The 21464-nt window shown below is 43.1% G+C and overlaps 1 protein-coding gene across 1 annotated transcript in view; it reads left to right on the top strand.

Moving 5' to 3' along the window:
• The window catches only part of LOC124776202 (lysosomal acid glucosylceramidase-like), a 133189-nt gene that overhangs the window by 60583 nt on the left and 51142 nt on the right, over positions 1-21464 (top strand). The window contains exon 4 of the mRNA XM_047251036.1: positions 14400-14562. Within this exon, the coding sequence (XP_047106992.1) occupies positions 14400-14562 (163 nt within the window). The remainder of the gene's footprint in view (positions 1-14399; positions 14563-21464) is intronic.

Genomic DNA, 21464 nt, shown 5'->3' with positions numbered 1-21464 from the left:
CCCACTGTAACCACTTGCTAGTAAAATTTTGAGGCGTTTATTGCTTTTGTAACAATTTCGACATCTGCATTGTCGTCCGCAATCCTGGCTTCTGAACCAAAACGTGGTGGATAAGATACCCTCCGTCTATAACACAGAGTCCGCCCCCGGTAGCTGAGTGGTCAGCGCGACAGAATGTCAATCCTAAGGGCCCGCTGAGGGACTGGGTATTGTGTTGTCCTAATCATCATCATTTCATCCCCATTGACGCGCAAGTCGCCGAAGTGGCGTCAAATCAAAAGACTTGCACCCAGTGAACGGTCCACCCGACGGGGGGCCCTAGTCACACGACATCATATTACAAAGAACTTCGATTGATTATTGTCAACATTCCTTTCAGATGCTTGATTGAAAAGATTGTACAGCGACGACTGTGTTTTTGTTTTCCTCATCAATCCACTGCTGTCAAACAGAGACACTGGTACATCCGATAATTCGTAAGAGAAGGAATCCTTTAAATCATCAGTACAATGAAACGTGCACAGTATTCTCTGAAATAACTGCATTGTATTTACTTCAGTTATATTTTTTTCAAGCCTAACAGTTAACATGTACATTGTCCTAACCATGCTGGATCGCTTAAGCTTCATAGAACGAAATTTTGGCGAGACATTAACTATCATTCGAAGAGCTTCTTCACCGACAGACATAGATTTGTAGCAGTTTACATCCTGAGAAGCTACTAATCCAGATCCTAATGAATACAATTGCTCCTTATAAGCAAATGGAGTATGTAGTTGCAACCATAGCGGAAATGTTCTGCAAATTTTGTCGACAATTTCTATTCTCCCACTCCTCAGTTCGACATGTTGATCACTCGAAACCCAGTGTAAATTGCAGAACTGTTCTATAGCTTCACATATGTCATGGGCTATTGGTATACCGCAAAATCCATCGGTTCAACACACTAACGATGAAACCTCTTCCGTGTGAAACACCACCAACACTCTTCAGGTTCTTCATAAGCGTTTGTTCTATCGTCATGTCGGTCCATAGTTCACACCAATACTTATCAGAGCGTCGAACCTTGAAGAAACTGTCCATGGTGAATTTATCGAACTCTGCGGGTTTCATGGTTTCTTTCAGTTTTTCCATGTCCTGGAGGCACAAAAGATCCTTAGCATAAGGAAAGCGTCCAGTAGCAAGGAATATTGGGAGCATAGCTCTCACACATTCTATATGGAGCTCCCAATTCCCCATACGCTCTGCTTGGATGAAACGCAATGACAAGATGACAGGATGAATGTATTGTATCCATAACTGGGAAGTTTTCCCTCTTTGCTTAATAGCATCCATTGTGTAGAACAATTTATTTTTCAGCTTTTCAATCACTTGAACTTTTTCCAAATCGCCGATAGATGCACCGTTTCCACTCTTATCAGCAATACAGTCTTTAATGTGTAGCTTCTCCTTCTCTATGGCCGCCAATTCCTCCAGTATTATGACGGAAAGAGCACACATGAATTCAGACTGAGCCTGAATCGCCCTCGTGTATGTTCGACCAGAAAGTACGTGGGGAACAGAAACTGCAGCATATACAGTCTCCAAAAGTTGAGAGAGTCCACTGTCTCTCATTAAGGACCCTATGACTCCTAGAAAAGACATTATCAAGTGAAAACCTCGTAATCGAATGACTACATTAGTGAATAGCTCATTCCCTCCAATATCCTTCGCTGCAAATATATCTTTAGCTTTCGTGTGGAGTGGTTGATCAAATGTCACGATACATGTTTGCTGTGTGGTCTTCTTACTCTCCGTGATGTCATTAGTAAAAGCAATTAAAATAGTGTTATAATCTGTGGGCGGGTTGTTAATGATTGGAAGCGCTAATACATTTGATTTCGTATAAAGTTCTCCAATTGTGATTTTCTCCATAAAACGTTGCCACGCAGGATTAGAAAGCTGTAAAAACTTTCCCATCATTCAAGTAAAGTCGTGATTGGTAGGTACTGTTGCTTTAGTGAATGACTGTTCTGAGTAGACATTTTGCAAACAATTTCTTCAATTCCAGCTCTATTCTGCCTCCGGAATGTTGGCAGACTAATTTTTTGGGCAGTAGATCTTGCCGTGACAGAGAGTTTCGTCACTTTCTGATGTTCGATCACTCTCCCTGGAGACATACACCTGATTCCACCCATAGCATGGAATGTACCTTTGCCCGTCATTGTTGCAATATTGAAGTCAGAATTATAGAAAACGAACTGTGAGAACGAATTATTTGAAATATTTGATTTCCAGAATTCAACGGCAGAAGCCTCAAATAAAGCCACAGTGCTATATGAAGAGCAGAAACCCACATTCGGGACAATTTCAACAACGTTTTTTGATCCTACTTACAAAACAAGTACTCTGAAAGACCAAGTTGCAGTGGTGAGATAAAATGAACGAGGCCTGGTAGCTGACACAATCGCATGGGATATTGCTGTACATTTTTTTTTATAGCGGACTGTTCACTACCTTTCTTTTTTCGACAAAACCACACCATTCACAAATTCGTGAAAGGTGCCAGAAACCATAACTGCAGCATTCTCTGTCAGGTCATTGATATCTGGATAATTGGCAATACTATAAGGAGTCAATCTTATATCTTCATAGATGATAGGTGCTGCTGCTTCTACTATTCTCTTTCTCCCATCTTTTTCATTAACAGCTCGTTCATTGTACCATCAATTCAAAAGTTTGTGGCCACTGCCACGAAAACATACAACGGGGGTATTTTTGGCGTTGTGGCAAACAAGACTCCATCAACGAAGTATTCAGTCCCTTTATTTTTCAGAGCTTTTATAATCATTGTCTCTCCTTCTGGGGGACATTCATTAACTTTCTGCAACAAATCAAGCAGTGAAAATTGACATTCGTCTGAACTATTTATAAATTTTCATAATTCTTGAATAGCGGCATCAAAGTAGGTATCTTGAGGGCGGTCTCTCTTTCGAACAGAGGAGGGGTTCGAAGCTAATTTAGCACAGCAATCTTGGTGATAACGGGCTTCTGCAGCTACTAAAAACAAAACGCTGTTGATGCGATCGGCAACCTTTCTACCGAAATCATCAATGCTTTTCTCTGTTTTCTCAAGCAGCGAATGTTTCACAGTTAAAGAGCGAAGTTCAAACACTCCACGTGTTTTTTTTTCCCGCACATATGAAACAGTCTTTTTAGAAACCGAATGGATAAGAGGAAGCGAATCTCAAACTTTTATCATCTGCTTGTGCAACATTCTGATTAATTAGTTTTCTTATATTACGTTCCTTAATATATCACGTCGACATACCTTATGAACTTCAATCAGTCCAGCGTTCTGTAGAAGATTATGAGTCCCATCCTTCTGTTCCTCGCTGACGCGTATCAGAATTTTCGAGCCCTTCATCACTATTGATATCTCTCCTTCCGAAACAGATTTACCACTAATAAAACAGATAGTAGGGTACAGCATCATTGTTTTCTCAGTCCAGAGAAAAGAAATGAGACTAAGAACAAGCACTTCATAGCACCACAAACTGACGAATAATGTCACAAAAACAGGACTCTCTGGCACTACTTTGATAGTTCACAACATTAACTCAACTGAACTGGACACTGGGTAAGGAGAAATGCCACCGACAGTAGTGGTACGGGAGCGCTGAGTGAAGGGGAACGGGAACGAGAACTTGACGTTTTCACTGTTGGCACTTGCTCCTCATACAACAGTACTGATCGCAAATGGAATATCATCAAGTAGAATATACAGGGTGTTACAAAAAGGTAAGGCCAAACTTTCAGGAAACATTCCTCGCACACAAATAAAGAAAAGATGTTATGTGGACATGTTTCCATGTTAGAGCTCATTTTAGTTTCATCAGTATGTACTGTACTTCCCCGATTCACCGCCATGATTTCATACGGGATACACTACCTGTGCTGCTAGAACATGTGCCTTTACAAGTACGACACAACATGTGGTTCATGCACGATGGAGCTCCTGCACATTTCAGTCGAAGTGTTCGTACGCTTCTCAACAACAGATTCGGTGACCGATGGATTGATAGAGGCGTACCAATTCCATGGCCTCCACGCTCCCCTGTCCTCAACCCTCTTGACTTTCATTTATGGGGGCATTTGAAAGCTCTTGTCTACGCAACCCCGGCGCCAAATGTACTCTTCGTGCTCGTATTGTGGACGGCTGTGATACAATACGCCATTCTCCAGGGCTGCATCAGCGCATCAGGGATTCCATGCGACGGAGGGTGGCTGAGTGTATCCTCGCTAACGGAGGACATTTTGAACATTTCCTGTAACAAAGTGTTTGAAGTCACGCTGGTACTTTCTGTTGCTGTGTGTTTCCATTCCATGATTAATGTGATTTGAGAGAAGTAATGAAATGAGCTCTAACATGGAAAGTAAACGTTTCCGGACACATGTCCACATAACGTATTTTCTTTCTTTGTGTGTGAGTAATGTTTCCTGAAAGTTTGGCCGTACCTTTTTGTAACACCCTGTATAGGCTACGAAATATTTCCATACACTTGATTACGGTTTTCATTTAAATATTTTGCTAAGCAACAAAAACTGCGAACCATTAGGCCTAAATTAACAGAATTCTATTCCAATTGTTATACCTCAAATACCATTCGTATAAATGAAAAGATCTTTTATGTGTACAATTTAGCGAGAAATGTATTTAGTCTACTAATAAGAGCTCTGTTCGAAAACGGAGCGTTTTTGCGTATAAATTTAAAAAACCGTACAAATTGACTTTAGGAGGGGATAAAAGGGGGACGCGCCTTCCCGATCAAGGGGAACTTTTCTGTTTCTTATTACTGTACCCCACATGAGTATTTTCTCGAAGTTTCAAAACATTATAAATTTTTCCCCCATTTGCTGATTTTCTTACTAATTTGTCTGGGGTATAAGTCCACCCAGCGCGCCAGCGCTCCTGTAATTCTATTGTGTGATTACAGAGCTGCAGTCCAGGACATAGTTGACATTTCCTTTAACTATTCTAAAATTGCTACCAAATAGGAGAGAATGTCATAAATGGAAGAGTAAAGATAGGATGCAGCAGCTTTCATGAACCATAAAGTTTGCAGAACCTAGCTTCTGATGTGCCTGCATAGGAAAATTTGTGTATATTACAAGTTATGCGTTGAGACATTGAGTCAGGAACTTAACATACAGCTATCATACAAAACAGAGGGCTACTCAGTGAAAAACAGCAAGATGCACGATTTCATTCACCTTGGTGACACAGGAGAAAAAAAGCAAATAGATGAGGGAACAAACTGGAGTGGAAGAGATAGTTCTGAGTGTAATGCAAATTAAATGAAGATGGACAGGACAACTAGTCAGGTGAATCGGTGGCAGATGGACCAAGGAAATGGTTTACTGCTTTGATGAAGATAAAAATTGGAACGGCAACCTAATGGAAGCTGCGTGTATCACATCACAAAGATACGGGAGCCACATGCATTCATATCGCTGACGATGATAACGCGTGGAGAAGACTAGAAGCGACCCTTATCCAGCAGTGTATGTCATCTAGCTGGTGATCATGATGATGATGGAGTCGAGAAATATCGGAGCGTAAAAAATGAAACTTATCTAGTCATGACCAAACCATAATCAAACCATTTTTTGTTTCACCCTTCAGAAATTTAAGTTTTACCACAGACGATAGTTATTGCCTGGTTGTGAACCTCAGCTGTAGCATGGAACGCAGCAGAAATGTTGCTCTACATTTAAAATGTGGGTAGCGGCTGGTCGTCATAAATATTTGAGGACGCCATTTAAAACATAGTTTGATGAAATTACAATGACCCTGATGAACTAAAACATTATGGGCACCTACTTAATGGCGTGTTTGTTCACTTTTGGAACGCAATACAGCAGCGATTCTGCCCGATGTGGATTCGACAAGTCGTTAGTAGATTTTTCGGAGGTATGTGGCACCAGCTGTCTATACGCCATTACTGTAAATTACGTGCTCGTGGTTTGAAGATATGGAACTAGGGTCCGACTGTGTCTCCGATATGTTCATTCGGGTTCTTATAAGGCGCATTTGCTGGCCAGGACATCAACGTGGATTCAGTTTCATGTATCTCGAACACTGTAGGACTGTTCTGCGCGTGTAGCACCTAGAGCTATTCTGCTGAGTCATGACATCGCCGTTGGGAAACACATCAAGCGTGAAGGCACGCAGGTGGTCCGCAGTAATTTACACGTAGTCCTCATCTGTCATGCTGCCTTCGATTACTATCATGGAAGCACAGGTGAGTGTCTCCCACAGTATAACACCGCCCCCACTGCGTATCCTGTTAGGACCAACGACCTGGTGTAACGAAATTCATCCGTCCAAGCGACACATTTCCCGGGCCGCAGTTCAATCTCTATGATTACGTGCTCACGGGAATCGTTATTGACGATGTCCTTGAATCACCTGTTGCTGAACCACATGTTTAACAATGTGCGCTGAACGATGTATTCCGAAACACGTAACGCCTGGAACAGTGTTGTTCTCTATCGTCAGATCTGCCAAAGAACGGCGCCTATTCAGCTTTACCCATCGGCACACATCTGTGATGACACATGGTGATCCGCAACGCAGTCGCCTAGTCGTGGTTTCACCGACCTTCAGTCACTTTCCTTAGATGTCCACGACGGTAACAAGCGAACAACGGATCAGCTTCGCCGTTCCCGAAATGTTCGTTACCATGTGTGGGGCCGTAACAATCTGCCCTTTGTCAGCGTCGTTAACGTCAGTGGTTTATCTCGAATTGTGACTCATATCGCCGCTAGAAAAATTCACCGTTCCTCTTTCCTCAGGTTATACGACTTATATATTTTTCTTACCTTGTCACTTGCTCGCTGCATTGATCATATAACCAATCAAACTGAGACACCCTTCGCTTTTTAGCCTCTTGGGTTGCTGCTGAAGTATCACGTGCCTTTGCGGGTTCAGTCAAATCTGAGGTCGTTCACAATGTTAACATGCTTTAATTGTTGCATACAGGGTGCTTTTTCCCACCGTGTACAAACTCTGAGAGGATATGGAACAAAAAAGGCCTATGAACTTATGTCCGAAAATGGATGATTTCCATGGTAGAGATCGTTTATTCAATCCCTCACTGTTACAGAGACTGCAGTCTAATATGTACTCTACCATGCAGCCAAGGTTACAATATATGTTGAAAATGGTTTCGATGCTCCTCCACCCATGAGTGTACACACTGTAGCACTTTCTGTCTCACACGAATCGGCCAGGCTGCATCCGAATAGTATCTAACACAGCATGAATACGCTGCTGCAGAGTCTCAACATCTGGAATGGGCTCTGCATGCACGATACTTTTGAGATGGCCCCATAACCAGAAATCGCACGGGTTGAGATTCAGAGAAAGAGCAGGCCATGAAACTGGACCCTCTCCTCCGATCCACTGACCATGGGAAGACACGATTCGGGTGCATCCGGACGTTAATGGCGAAGTGGGCTGGAGCACCATCATGTACTAGCTACATAACCCTTCGAATCGTCAGTGGCACGTATTCTAGCATGGGAGGCAAAGTCACTTGCAAGAGATGCCGATAATTCCGGCCTGTTAGGCGATGTAGAAGGAAGACTGGTTCCAAAATATGGTCGTCAATTATACCTGCCCAGACATCAGACGTCTACCGATGCTGATGATTCGCTGTCACCATACCATGGGGGTTCTGCATACTATCCCTCAGATGACTGTTAGGAAAGTTGAAGATACCACTCCGTGTAAAGGTACATTGCATTGCGTTGTGACTTGTTAGCCAGCTCAAAATGGTTCAAATGGCTCTGAGCGCTATGGGACTTAAACATCTGAGGTCATCAGTCCCCTAGAACTTAGAACTACTCAAACCTAACTAACCTAAGGACATCACACACATCCATGCCCGAGGCAGGATTCGAACCTGCGACCGTAGCGGTCACGCGGCTCCAGACTGTAGCGCCTAGAACCGCTCGGTCACTCTGGCCGACTAACCTCTATGTGTGTCAAAGGCAGGGTAGCGAGTAACGCGTCTTCATTGTGAGTTATGTCTATGGCAAAACTAGACCTCACGCCCCTCAATTTTTGTCACTGTGTACACCAGAATTATGCATTGTGGTGTACACAGTGACAAAAATTGAGGGGCGTGAGGTCAAGTTTTGCAAAAGAATACTTTATTGTTTGAAAGTAATCAGGGTAACAAAGAAAAAATTAATTACTGATGTCAGAGAAAACTGAAATGTTTTACGAACAGCTGCTGCTATTTATATGAATGAACTGTCAAAAACATCAAATCACAGCATAAATTTAGACTAATATGCTTTGTCTTTATCTGTATACTCATACGAGTAACACAATACCGGTCCATATTTAATTACATTATACGAGGTGCGGCTGGAAAAAAACCGGACTGATGCTGGAAAAAACATTTATTTACAATTATTTACAATTTCATGTTATCTCCTTCAATGTACTCTCCTCCTCGGTCTCTACACCGCTCCATACGAATTTTCCACTGTTCATAGCAATGCTGCAGATCATTTTCGGTAAGTCCATACATTACTTCCGTCGCTTTTTCTTTTACTGCTTCAACAGTGTCAAATCTAGTTCCTTTCAAAGCTGATTTGACTTTAGGGAAAAGAAAAAAGTCACAGGGGGCCAAATCAGGTGAGTAGGGTGGATGATCTAAGATGGGAATGTTGTGTTTTGCCAAAAACGTCTTCACTGACAACGCACTGTGAGCTGGGGCATTGTCTTGGTGAAGGATCCATGACTTTTTTCTCCACAAATCGTTCCGTTTTCTCCGTTCTCGGTCACGTAGGGTAGCCAGGACGCTAATGTAGTAATGCTGATTCACTGTTTGTCCCTCTGGTACCCAATCAATGTGCACAATCCCTTTGATGTCAAAAAAAAAAAACAATCATCATTGCCTTGAATTTCGATTTTGACATTCGTGCTTTTTTTGTCGTGGAGAACCAGGAGTTTTCCAATGCATCGATTGGCGTTTAGTTTCGGGATCGTAAGTAAAAAAGCACGATTCATCGCAAGTAATAACATTTTGTAAGAAGGTGGGATCACTTTCAATGTTTTCCAGGATGTCAGAACAAATCATTCTTCGGCGTTCCTTCTGTTCAATTGCCCGCATCTCGTGGTCGTGCGGTAGCGTTCTCGCTTCCCACGCCCGGGTTCCCGGGTTCGATTCCCGGCGGGGTCAGGGATTTTCTCTGCCTCGTGATGGCTGGGTGTTGTGTGCTGTCCATAGGTTAGTTAGGTTTAAGTAGTTCTAAGTTCTAGGGGACTGATGACCATAGCTGTTAAGTCCCATATTGCTCAGAGCCATTTGAACCATTTTTTTCTGTTCAATTGTGAGACACATTGGAACCATTTTTGAACACACTTTGTTCATGTTGAAACTTTCATGAAGAATCTGCCTAACACTTTCCTTGTCAACTCCTGTTAACTCAGACACTGCTCTGATTGTTAAACGGCGATCTTGTCGAACAAGTTTACCGATTTTTTCAATGTTTGCATCAGTTTTTGCTGACAATGGTCTGCCAGTGCGAATGTCATCACTGGTGTCTTCGCGGCCATCTTTAAATCGTTTAAACCACTCAAACACTTGTGTTCGCGATAAACAATCATCGCCGTACACTTGTTGTAACATTACAAACGTTTCACTTGCAGATTTTCCTAGTTTGAAACAAAATTTGATGTTAACACGCTGTTCTTTCTGTACACTCAACATTTTCCGACGCACAGACAAAACGTCAACTACTTAAAACAGACGCCACGGGCAGACTGAGTGCAGGAGGCAGGTGAAACTCGAGCAGTAGGCGGAGCGAGAGTCACGTGACAGGCCACGTGACTTTCAGCGTTATTGTACTCGTTTTATTGTTTCACCAGTACTAGTCCGGTTTTTTTCTAGCCACACCTCGTATTTAATGCTTTCTGAGCGAAACATAAAAACAAAGGAGAATACTTAAGAGAAGCTGTCAAATCTTTTGCGAAATGATTTACCTAAGGCTGCAGTCTCAGTAGAGCGGCACGACACAGCAACGGCAGCGCGGTACGGTGATCACAGCAGCACTGGCGAGGCGAAGCGGTGCTGCGCAGTGCATGTGATTATGCACTGAAGCGCCAAAGAAACTGGTCTAGGCATGTGTATTCAAACACAGAGATATGTAAACAGGCAGAATACGGCGCTGCGGTCGGCAACGCCTATATGAGACAATAAGTTCAAAATTGGCTCTGAGCGCTATGGGACTTAACACCTGAGGTCATCAGTCCCCTAGAACGTAGAAGTACTTAAAGCTAACTAACCTAAGAACATCATCCACATGCATGCCCGAGGCAGGATTCGCACCTGCGACCGTAGCGGTGGCGCGGTTCCGGACTGAAGCGCCTAGAACCGCCCGGCTACCGCGGCCGGCAGACAATAAGAGTCTGGCTCAATTGCTAGATCGGTTACTGCTGCTACAATGGCAGGTTATCAAGATTTAAGTGAGTTTGAACGTGGTGTTATAGTCGGCGCACGAGCGATGGGACTCAGCATCTCCGAGATAGCGAGGAAGTGGGGATTTTCCTGTACGACCATTTCACGAGTGTACCGTGAATATCAGGAACCCGGTAAAACATCAAATCTCCGACATCGCTGCGGCAGGAAAAAGATCCTGCAAGAACGGGACCAACGACGACTGAAGAGAATCGTTCAAAGTGACAGAAGTGCACAAAGTGCTGCCGATTTCAGTGCTGGGCCATCAACAAGTGTCGCCGTGCAAACCATTCAACGAAACATCATCGATATGGGCTTTCGGAGCCGAAGGTCCACTCGTGTACCCTTGATGACTGCACGACACAAAGCTTTACGCTTTATTCCTCGCCTGGATCTGTCAACACCGACAATGGACTGTTGATGACTGCAAACATCTTGTCTGGTCAGACGAGCCTCGTTTCAAATTGTATTGAGCGGGTGGACGTGTACATGTATGGAGACGACCTCATGAATCCATGGGTCCTGCATATCAGCAGGGGACCGTTGAAGCCGGTGGAGGCCCTGTAACGCTGTGGGGCGTGTGCAGTTGGAGCGATGTGACACCCCACACGTCCAGAACTGCTACAGAGTGGCTCCAGGAACACTCTTCTGAGTTTAACACTTCCGCTAGCCATCAAACTCCCCAGACATGAGCATTATTGAGCATATCTAGGAGATCTCCACCGACTCGTACTCTTACGGATGTATGGAGAGACCTGCAGGATTCATGATATCAATCCCCTCCAGCACTACTTCAGACATTAGTCGAGTCCATGTCGTGTCGTGCTGCGGCACTTCTGCGTGCTCGCGTGGGCCCTAAACGATATTCGGAGGTTCTACCGGTTTCTTTGGCGCTTCAGTGCAGCACCGCTGCAAGCGGCGTGGCGCGGCACAGAGCGGCGCCGAGCGAATCAGGCACGGCTGTTTCTCGGAGCGGTGACCAGAGCGTTCGAGTGACTTCGGGTACGTTCGGGCAAAGCCGGCAGCATTCGGCCGTTGTTGTGGGTAGCAGAGTGAGCACTGTTGCTGGCGCTTGTGTTGCTTTTTTTGTACTGCTGAGAAAATAATATCAGCAGAAGCTTTGATAGCAGCTATTTTTACTTGGCGTCCTTTATGGGACCAGCGGAACAACTATCATCCCAACTGATTTGTTTTGGATAAGTTATGAGATGAGGTGATAGCAGAATTACAGATTGGAAGTACAGAATACATTTCATTAATCTCTCATTCCTTCCATTATCTTAAAACGAGAGGCGACAAAAAAGTTGAAGTAGCACACATGAGAATCACATGAAAATCCTGTTTCATTACCTGAGAAAAGGCTTACAGAACTGTCTCATTTGAACAGCTCCATTTGAAGGTCTGTTGAAGTTTCGTCCTGTCTGATAAATGACTTGAATAGGACGCCCAATGTATACTGAATGTTGCTCGTCAACACTAAGGGATCTTTGTAGGTCAATGACACCGTTATGGAGAACATTTACATTTCAAAATATCGTCCGCAAATTGTGGGGAAGTTTCTATTGGCTTCCAAAATACGCTCCATTTAGCACTTATTGTTCCAAAAGCACATTCTATTAATCACCGTGGCCAGGAAAAGCGTTTGTTGAAATACTAATTCCATGGATCTAAGAGACCTTGACTGTAATATTTGATAAAATACCTCTACAGTGGATATGCCTAATCCCCAGCGAATACAAAAGGCAAAACAACTGATTCTTTGGTATTGGAGAGTCTGGCAGTATATTAGGCTCCCCTTCTTGCTACAAGCGAAATTCCACAGCATCGATTATAATAAATTTCCCCTGATAACTTGAATGAAAACTTTTATAACTATAAAACATTCACCAGAAATTTATGGGCATTTTTCTGTTAACATCGCTAAGTACCGCTGGAAAGTACTGTATGTTATATAAATCATTTACAGTAACTAACTAGCTCTTTATTTACATGAAGTGTTGAGTGCTATTGACAAGGGATTTCAGATCGATTGCGTATTTATGGATTTCCGGAAGGCTTTTGACACTGTACCACACAAGCGGCTCGTAGTGAAATTGCGTGCTTACGGAAAATCGTCTCAGTTATGTGACTGGATTTGTAATTTCCTGTCAGAGAGGTCACAGTTCGTAGTAATTGACCGAAAGGCATCGAGTAAAACAGAAGTTATTTCTAGCGTTCCCCAAGGTAGTGTTATAGGCCCTTTGCTCTTCCTTATCTATATAAACGAGATAATCTCATCAGAAGACCAAAACAAACTGTAAAACGATTTAGAAAAGATATCTGAATGGTGCGAAAAGTGGCAGTTGACCCTAAATAATGAAAAGTGTGAGGTCATCCACATGAATGCTAAAAGGAACTCGTTAAACTTCGGTTACACGATAAATAAGTCTAATCTAAAAGCCGTAAATTCAACTATCCTATCTGGTACGGATCCCACACTGGTGAGCGGTATTCAAGTGGGCGAACAAGTGTACTGTAACCTACTTCCTTTCTTTTCGGACTGCATTTCCTTAGGATTCTTCCAATGAATCTCAGTCTGGCATCTTCTTTACCGACGATTAATTTTATATGGCCATTCCATTTTAAATCACTCCTAATGCCTACTCCCAGATAATTTATGGAATTAACTGCTTCCAGTCTGGACCCGCATGACCGCTACGGTCGCAGGTTCGAATCCTGCCTCGGGCATGGAGGTGTGTGATGTCCTTAGGTTAGTTAGGTTTAAGTAGTTCTAAGTTCTAGGGGACTGATGACCTCAGAAGTTAAGTCCCATAGTGCTCAGAGCCATTTGAACCAAGTGAGACGCCAATAGAGAGTTAAAAGTTCACTGTTTAACTTAGAATCGTGGATGTCACTCAGTAGCCTCCTTGTATCACTAACGCAAGAGCTTCTCAGCCGCTGTACATGATTTCGAGCGTCATTTAAAGGCACGTCAAATGTTTCGCTAATCTGCTATAACTCTTACTTTTAGACCGATCAGTTCATAAAAAATTTGAACGTTCCTTTTTCAATTTCATTTTTAAATTTTTGTTATTAATTTGTCTATCGACTATTTACGCAGGTTTTCAACGCTACTACAGCCATAGCACCTGGTAGCACTTGTTGGTAACAGTAATATCAAGCTATGTGTTGAGGCTTTTTATGTAGCATGTGAACTGAAGTTTGTTTACTCTTAATATCACATATACGTTGTGATTGTACTCTCATCACAAATCCATTTTGACAGACGTTCTGGAGATGGATTACACCCAAAATGCGTCAGTAAATATAATTTTTAACAATAAATCTGTTGATTTTGGCCACCCAACGAAACAGTGATACAAGGTCGGCTCTGAGTCCCGTCCTTAGCGAGTGTAACACAACTCTCCGAGGAGACTTTGAGTTCAGTCACAGAAACTGCCAAGGATTTGTCTCAGAGAGAGGACTGAAGTGTCATGGACTCGGCTGCATTAGGGAACACGAACAGCCATTTGAAAGAGGGGTGGTGTCCGTTCTTTGAAAAGACGACGTCAAGTATCAGAACGTAGGTGTGCTGACCATATGCCACTCCAGCACTGACAGCAAAGATGCCTGAGGCATTGCTGTAGGGAGGGTCTGACGGAACGTCAAAGTTATAGATAGACTGGTTGTTACTACAGTGGGTTCATGGAAGTGGGCTGATGGCTGAACAGTTTTACCACTGTTTGCGATTTATGCTCCGCTTCCCTGTCAGTCATGCGATGCAGTACATTGCTGGTTAGGATTGGTTGATTTGGGGGAAGGGACCAGACATCGGGGTCATCGGTCCTAGGCGGGTAGCACTGCTTTCTGCCAGGTGCGTTGACAGGCGGCGCTGTGTTGCAGGAGTTACTTCGGAAACAGCGATGGCAGCTCGCGGTACTCGCTGGTGCGCGTGCCCATGGGTGGCACCGACTTCTCGGTGCGCAACTACACGTACGACGACAGCAAGACTCCTGACCCGTCCCTAAAGAACTTTAGTCTCCAGCCGGAAGACATCGAATACAAGGTAATTTATACGATTATATGTACCTGCTTTACACTTAAGAATCAAGACTTCAGTTCCACGATCATCATAGCTTGTACACACTCGTGCTCATAAATTAAGGATAATAGCAGAATGTGGTGCCACACAACATGGCACTACACAAAACTGGGGCTAATAGCATAGGCACATAGGGAACACACACGCACAGATCTGTAAGTAAACGGTATTAGTGATGAGTTGAGAGAAACGTCCCGAAACACATGTGCTACAAAACGCCACTGTTTCCTGCGCATGTACCCGACATCAATATGGGATATGATCACCATGCACACGAACACAGGTCGCACAACGGGCTGGTATATTCTGGATCAGGTGGTCGAGCAGCTACTGGGGTATAGCCTCCCATTCTTGCACCAGTGCCTGTCGGAGCTCCAGAAGTCTCGTAGAGGTTTACAAATGTGCAGCGATACGTAGACCGAGAGCATCCCAGACGTGCTCGATGGGGTTTAGGTCTGGAGAAAAGGCAGGCCACTCCATTCGCCTGATATCTTCTATTTCAAGGTACTCCTCCACGATGGCAGCTCGGTGGGGCCGTGCATTAACATCCATCACGAGGAAGGCCCGACCCACTGTACCCCTGAAAAGGCGGACATACTGATGAAAAATGATGTCTCGATACACCTGACCTGTTACAGCTCCTCTTTCAAAGACATGTAGCGGTGCACGTGCACCAATTATAATCACACCCCACACCATCAAACCACGACCTCCATACAGATCCCTTTCAAGGACATTAAGGGGTTTTTATCTGGTTCCTGGTTCACGCCAGATGAAAACCCGGCGAGAATCACTGTTCACACTATACCTGGACTCGTCCGTGAACATAACCTGGGACCACTGTTCCAACGACCACGTACTGTGTTCCTGACACCAGGCTTTACGGGCTCTCCTGTGATCAGGGGCCAGTGGAATGCACCTTGCAGGTCTCTGGCCGAATAAACCATCTATGTTCAGTCCTCTGTGCACTGTGTGTCTGGAGACAACTGTTCCAGTTCCAGGTCCCGAGAAAAGCTACCTGCAGTACTCTCTGGCCGTCTGCGGTGGTGTTGTACACTGTAGACGTCCCGCATGTAGCGCCTGGACACGTTTCCTGAGTGCTGGAATCGTTGAGCTATTTTCAACACACAATCACCATCAGCACGTCTGAAAACGTCTGCACACTTACTCGCTGCACCGTACTCTGACATGCACCAACACACCTCTGCATATGTGGACTGCTGCCAGCGCCACCGTGCGACGACAAATGCACCACATGGTCATACCCCGATGTGATTTAAACCCCTAAAACCGCCCACCAGAGCGTTATTTCACCATGTATCAGCAGTATCTTAATTTATGATTTCTGAACGAATCATAAGTTGACTTTTGAATGCGTGCATAGCGCACATGACGCCTTTGCCAGGGGAATCTCTGCAGCATCTAGAAAAAAAAAAAAAAAAAACTTTACCGCAGACAGAAGAGGACGGGGCCATAAGAGCTGAACCGAATAAACTCGAAAGCGTCATTGCAAATTGTTGTTATTTATGTGGTTGATTGGGTGTGCGAATGATAAAGACTTACTGTAATTATTAGCGAAATCCACAGATTCACACCACCAGATTGGAAATAAACGACTAACAGGAATAACAGGTAAGAAAGATTACATAATATTTTCTCCGTGTATCGAAGAAAATGAAATTTTGACAGAAACGTTTTGCCAGATGGCTACACTACTAAGGGCCAATTGTACCGACCCAGTTAGGAGACGGTTAGTTCTGTTCTCGGAACAATGTGGATAATGTGTCGTATGAACACGTAATAACGCCTAAATGGAGAATAAACGCGGGATAACTGATCCGGTGATCCTAACAGCGTTAGTAAAGTTAGCCAGAGAGTGAATTTTGACAGTGGCAGGAATAGTTAAAGAATTAGTGATAACAAGATTGGTTTTTAGAACCAGGAAGGGGAAGAAACGGGGACATCACATAAATTATATGGAAGAATACAACAATTCCTAATTTACGAGGGTCGTTCAATAAGTAACGTCCCACTTTTTTTTTCTCAGAACGTATTTATTGTTAAGAGTCAGAATATGGTGGCATTATACATCAACATGTCTTGTACATGTCCTATTTTTCTACGTAGTCTGCATCACGTTCTATGGCCGTACGCCAACGTTGAGGAAAAGCATGTATTCCCTGCTGGTAAAAGCTCCTGCCCTGGAGGTGTAGCCATGTTTTCAATACAGGACTGATACTCTCCTCATCTTCGAAGTGTGTTCCCCGTAGAGAATCTTTAAGCGGTTCAAAGAGGCGGAATTCCGAGACCCATGAAAAACAGAAGATAGATGATAGACGAAATGAATTAGCAATTTAATACCTAGCAAAGGACTATCGGAGAAGGAAACGAACCGTAGAAAGTCTGATCTAGGAATAAAAGGAAAAGTGCTGGTAAAACTTTACTACAAGGATAGAGGAACATTGTCATGGAAGTAGTAAAATACTATACAAAGCACTACAGAATAAACGAAATGAATATGCAAATGTCCTTGCGCTAGAAACAGAAGACAGTAACGTAATATGAACAGAGGAAACCATCAGGATGAAATGAGAAAAGTACTTCAACATGCTGCTACATGGAAGGCGGACAACAAAACCATCAATGACTGTAGAGTAATTAATGAGGTCCAACCAAAGGACATCCATTAACATGGCGTGAGGTTGGAACAGTATTTCGGAGCATGCAGAATGAAAAGTCGACCGGCTTTGATGATCTCAGCTCAGACATGATAAAGGCAGCTGGAATATTAGGCTTAAATTGGCTGTATAGAGTGTTATCAGTGTTTGGAAAGAAAACAAAATCCCAGAAGATTGGAGTGAAGGAGTCATCATCCTTCTGTTAAGAAAGGGCAATCGACGAAAATGTGGAAATTACAGAGGCGTCACGCTGCTGTCACACACCCTGAGTTCACCACCGGCAATGGAGGGTGAGGCTTGGACAATGCCAGCCACTCATGCTGGTGAAACGTCAGTAAAATCATTAGATGAACGTCGGCCCAGGAACCCGAGACAGAAGCCAATAGGCAGTTTGCCTATGAATTATCTTAGAAGACAGGCTAAAGGAAGAGAAAGCTACGATTACAGCATCTGTGGATTTAGATAAAGCTTTCAACACTACTGATTAGATTACCGTCTTCCAAATTCTTAAGTTCGCAAGCGTAAAATATAGGGAGCGAAATCTTATCTACAACTCGTACAGAAACCAGTGTACAGTTTTATGAGCCAGAGGACATGAAAATAAAGCAGCAGTAGAGAAAGAAATGAGAAAGGGTTGAGGTCTGCTTCTGATGTTATTCAAATTGTACATAGAGCAATCAGTAAAGTAAAGCAAGGTGGAGTTTGGAAAGGAAGTTAGTGTTCAAGGAAAATAAATAAGAATGACCCTGTAATTCTGTCAGGGAAGGCAAATGATTTGGAAAGGCAGCTGAACGGAATGGATAGTATCTCGAAAAGAGGGTGTAAACTGGGCATTAAGATAAGCAAGACAAGGATAATGGAGTAATGTCCAATTAAATCAGGCGTTGCTAAGAGAGTGAGATTAGAAAATGAAATAGTAAAACTAATAAGTTTTGCTGTTTTAGCAGCAAAATAACTGATGATGGTTGAAGTAGGGAAGATATAAAATGCAGCTTGACAATAGCAAGGAAAGAATTCCTGAAAAAGAGAAGTTTGTTAACACAGAATGTAAATTTAAGTATTAGGAAGTCTTCATTGAAGGCTGCGGTGTAACCTTGCGCAGAAGTGAAACTTGGACGGTGAACACTTCAAACAAAAAGACAAGAAAATTTTGAAATGCAGCATTACAGAAAAATGCGGAAGATTAGATGGCTCGAATAACTGACGAAGAAGTACTGTATCGAACTGAAGAAGAAAGAAATTTATAGCACACTTCAACTAAATGAAGGGACTATTTGATAGGAAATATCCAGGATATCAAGGAATAGTCAGTTTGATAATGGAGCGAAGTGTGGGGATAGAAACTGTAGCCTCAGATACACTAAACGGGTTCAAATGGATGTTTGTGTCAGTAGTTATGCAGATATGAAGGGGCTTGGACAGTACAGACTAGCGGGGTGAGGTGCATCAAACAAGTCGTCAGACTGAAGACTACAACAACAACACTGAGTATGTGACACGACGTATCATATCTGGGTACGAGTGACGGATCTTTATCTGGAGCGGGTTTTGGTTTTCACGCACTGTGTTGTGAAAGTGAGGCGAGGGGAAGGTGTGGGGGTATAAGCGGTCCGCAAAGGCGGCGTGGCCGTGTACTTCCGTCAACTTTCAAACGCGGCGGACGTGACGTCAGTTCCGACGTCAGCACACAAAGGCTAGATTTATATTATTTGCATCTGCAGACCTGCAGAACAGACCACTGTAGGTAGAGAGATGCACGATATATCGTCTTAAAGAGGAAGTAAAAACGATTCTGCTGATATATGTATATGCTCTGTAATTAATATGCGAGGGAACTTTCAACTGAGAATATGTATCTAACTGAAATTTAATAAATAATTAATAACTTTTAAAATTTTGTGGTAACAAAGAGATCGTATCATGCTAAAGAGGGAGTAAAAATGATTCTGCTTATATGTAGGTGTTGTTGTGGTCTTCAGTCCTGAGACTGGTTTGATGCAGCTCTCCATGCTACTCTATCCTGTGCAAGCTTCTTCATCACCCAGTATCTACTGCAACCTACATCCTTCTGAATCTGTTTAGCGTATTCATCTCTTGGTCTCCCTCTACGATTTTTACCCTCCACACTGCCCTCCAATGCTAAATTTGTGATCCCTTGATGTCTCAGAACATGTCCTACCAACCGATCCCTTCTTCTTGTCAAGTTGTGCAACAAGCTCCTCTTCTCCCCAATCCTATTCAATACCTCCTTATTAGTTATATGATCTACCCATCTAATCTTCAGCATTCTTCTGTAGCACCACATTTCGAAAGCTTCTATTCTCTTCTTGTCCAAACTAGTTATCGTCCATGTTTCACTTCCATACATGGCTACGCTCCATACAAATACTTTCAGAAACGACTTCCTGACACTTAAATCAATACTCGATGTTAACAAATTTCTCTTCTTCAGAAACGTTTTCCTTGCCATTGCCAGTCTACATTTTATATCCTCTCTACTTCGACCATCATCAGTTATTTTGCTCCCCAAATAGCAAAACTCCTTTACTACTTTAAGTGTCTCATTTCCTAATCTAATTCCCTCAGCATCACCCGACTTAATTCGACTACATTCCATTATCCTTGTTTTGATTTTATTGATGTTCATCTTATACCCTAGTTGCAAGACACTGTCCATTCCGTTCAACTGCTCTTCCAAGTCCTTTGCTGTCTCTGACAGAATTACAATGCCATCGGCAAACCTCAAAGTTTTTATTTCTTCTCCCTGGATTTTAATACCTACTTCAAATTTTTCTTTTGTTTCCTTCACTGCTTGCTCAATATACAGATTAAATAACATCGGGGATAGGCTACAACCCTGTCTCACTCCCTTCCCAACCACTGCTTCCCTTTCATGCCCCTCAACTCTTATAACTGCCATCTGGTTTCTGTACAAATTGTAAATAGCCTTTCGCTCCCTGTAGTTTACCCCTGCCACCTTCAGAATTTGAAAAAGAGTATTCCAGTCAACATTGTGAAAAGCTTTCTCTAAGTCTACAAATGCTAGAAACGTAGGTTTGCCTTTCCTTATTGTAGCTTCTAAGATAAGTCGTAGTGTCAGTATTGCCTCACGTGTTCCAATATTTCTACGGAATCCAAACTGATCTTCCCCGAGGTCGGCTTCTACCAGTTTTTCCATTCGTCTGTAGAGAATACGCGTCACTATTTTGCATCCGTGACTTATTAAACTGATTGTTCGGTAATTTTCACATATGTCAGCACCTGCTTTCTTTGGGATCGGAATTATTATATTCTTCTTGAAGTCTGAGGGTATTTCGCCTGTCTCATACATCTTGCTCACCAGATGGTAGAGTTTTGTCAGGACTGGCTCTCCCAAGGCCGTCAGTAGTTCTAATGGAATGTTGTCTACTCCCGGGGCCTTGTTTCGACTCAGGTCTTTCAGTGCTCTGTCAAACTCTTCACGCAGTATCGTATCTCCCATTTCATCTTCATCTACATCCTCTTCCATTTCCATAATATTGTCCTCAAGTACATTGCCCTTGTATAGGCCCTCTATATACTCCCTCCACTTTTCTGCTTTCCCTTCTTTGCTTAGAACTGGGCTTCCATCTGAACTCTTGATATTCATACACGTGGTTCTCTGTTCTCCAAAGATCTCTTTAATTTTCCTGTAGGCAGTATCTATCTTACCCCTCATGAGATAACCCTCCACATCCTTACATTTGTCCTCTAGCCATCCCTGCTTAGCCATTTTGCACTTCCTGTCGATCTCGTTTTTGAGACGTTTGTATTCCTTTCTGCCTGCTTCATTTACTGCATTTTTTATTTTCTCCTTTCATCAATTAAATTCAGTATTTCTTCTGTTACCCAAGGATTTCTACTAGCCCACGTCTTTTTACCTACTAGGTCCTCTGCTGCCTTCACTACTTCATCTCTCAAAGCTACCCATTCTTCTTCTATTGTATTTCTTTCTCCCATTCCTGTCAATTGTTCCCTTATGCTCTCCCTGAAACTCTGTACAACCCGTGGTTCTTGCAGTTTATCCAGGTCCCATCTCCTTAATTTCCCACCTTTTTGCAGTTTCTTCAGTTTTAATCTACAGTTCATAACCAATAGATTGTGATCAGAGTCCACATCTGCCCCTGTAAATGTCTTACAATTTAAAACCTGGTTCCTAAATCTCTGTCT

This window comes from Schistocerca piceifrons, chromosome 2 (genome assembly GCF_021461385.2).
Source record: "Schistocerca piceifrons isolate TAMUIC-IGC-003096 chromosome 2, iqSchPice1.1, whole genome shotgun sequence".
In the NCBI taxonomy this organism is placed as follows: domain Eukaryota; kingdom Metazoa; phylum Arthropoda; class Insecta; order Orthoptera; family Acrididae; genus Schistocerca; species Schistocerca piceifrons.
This window is presented reverse-complemented; position numbering and strand designations above follow the sequence as displayed.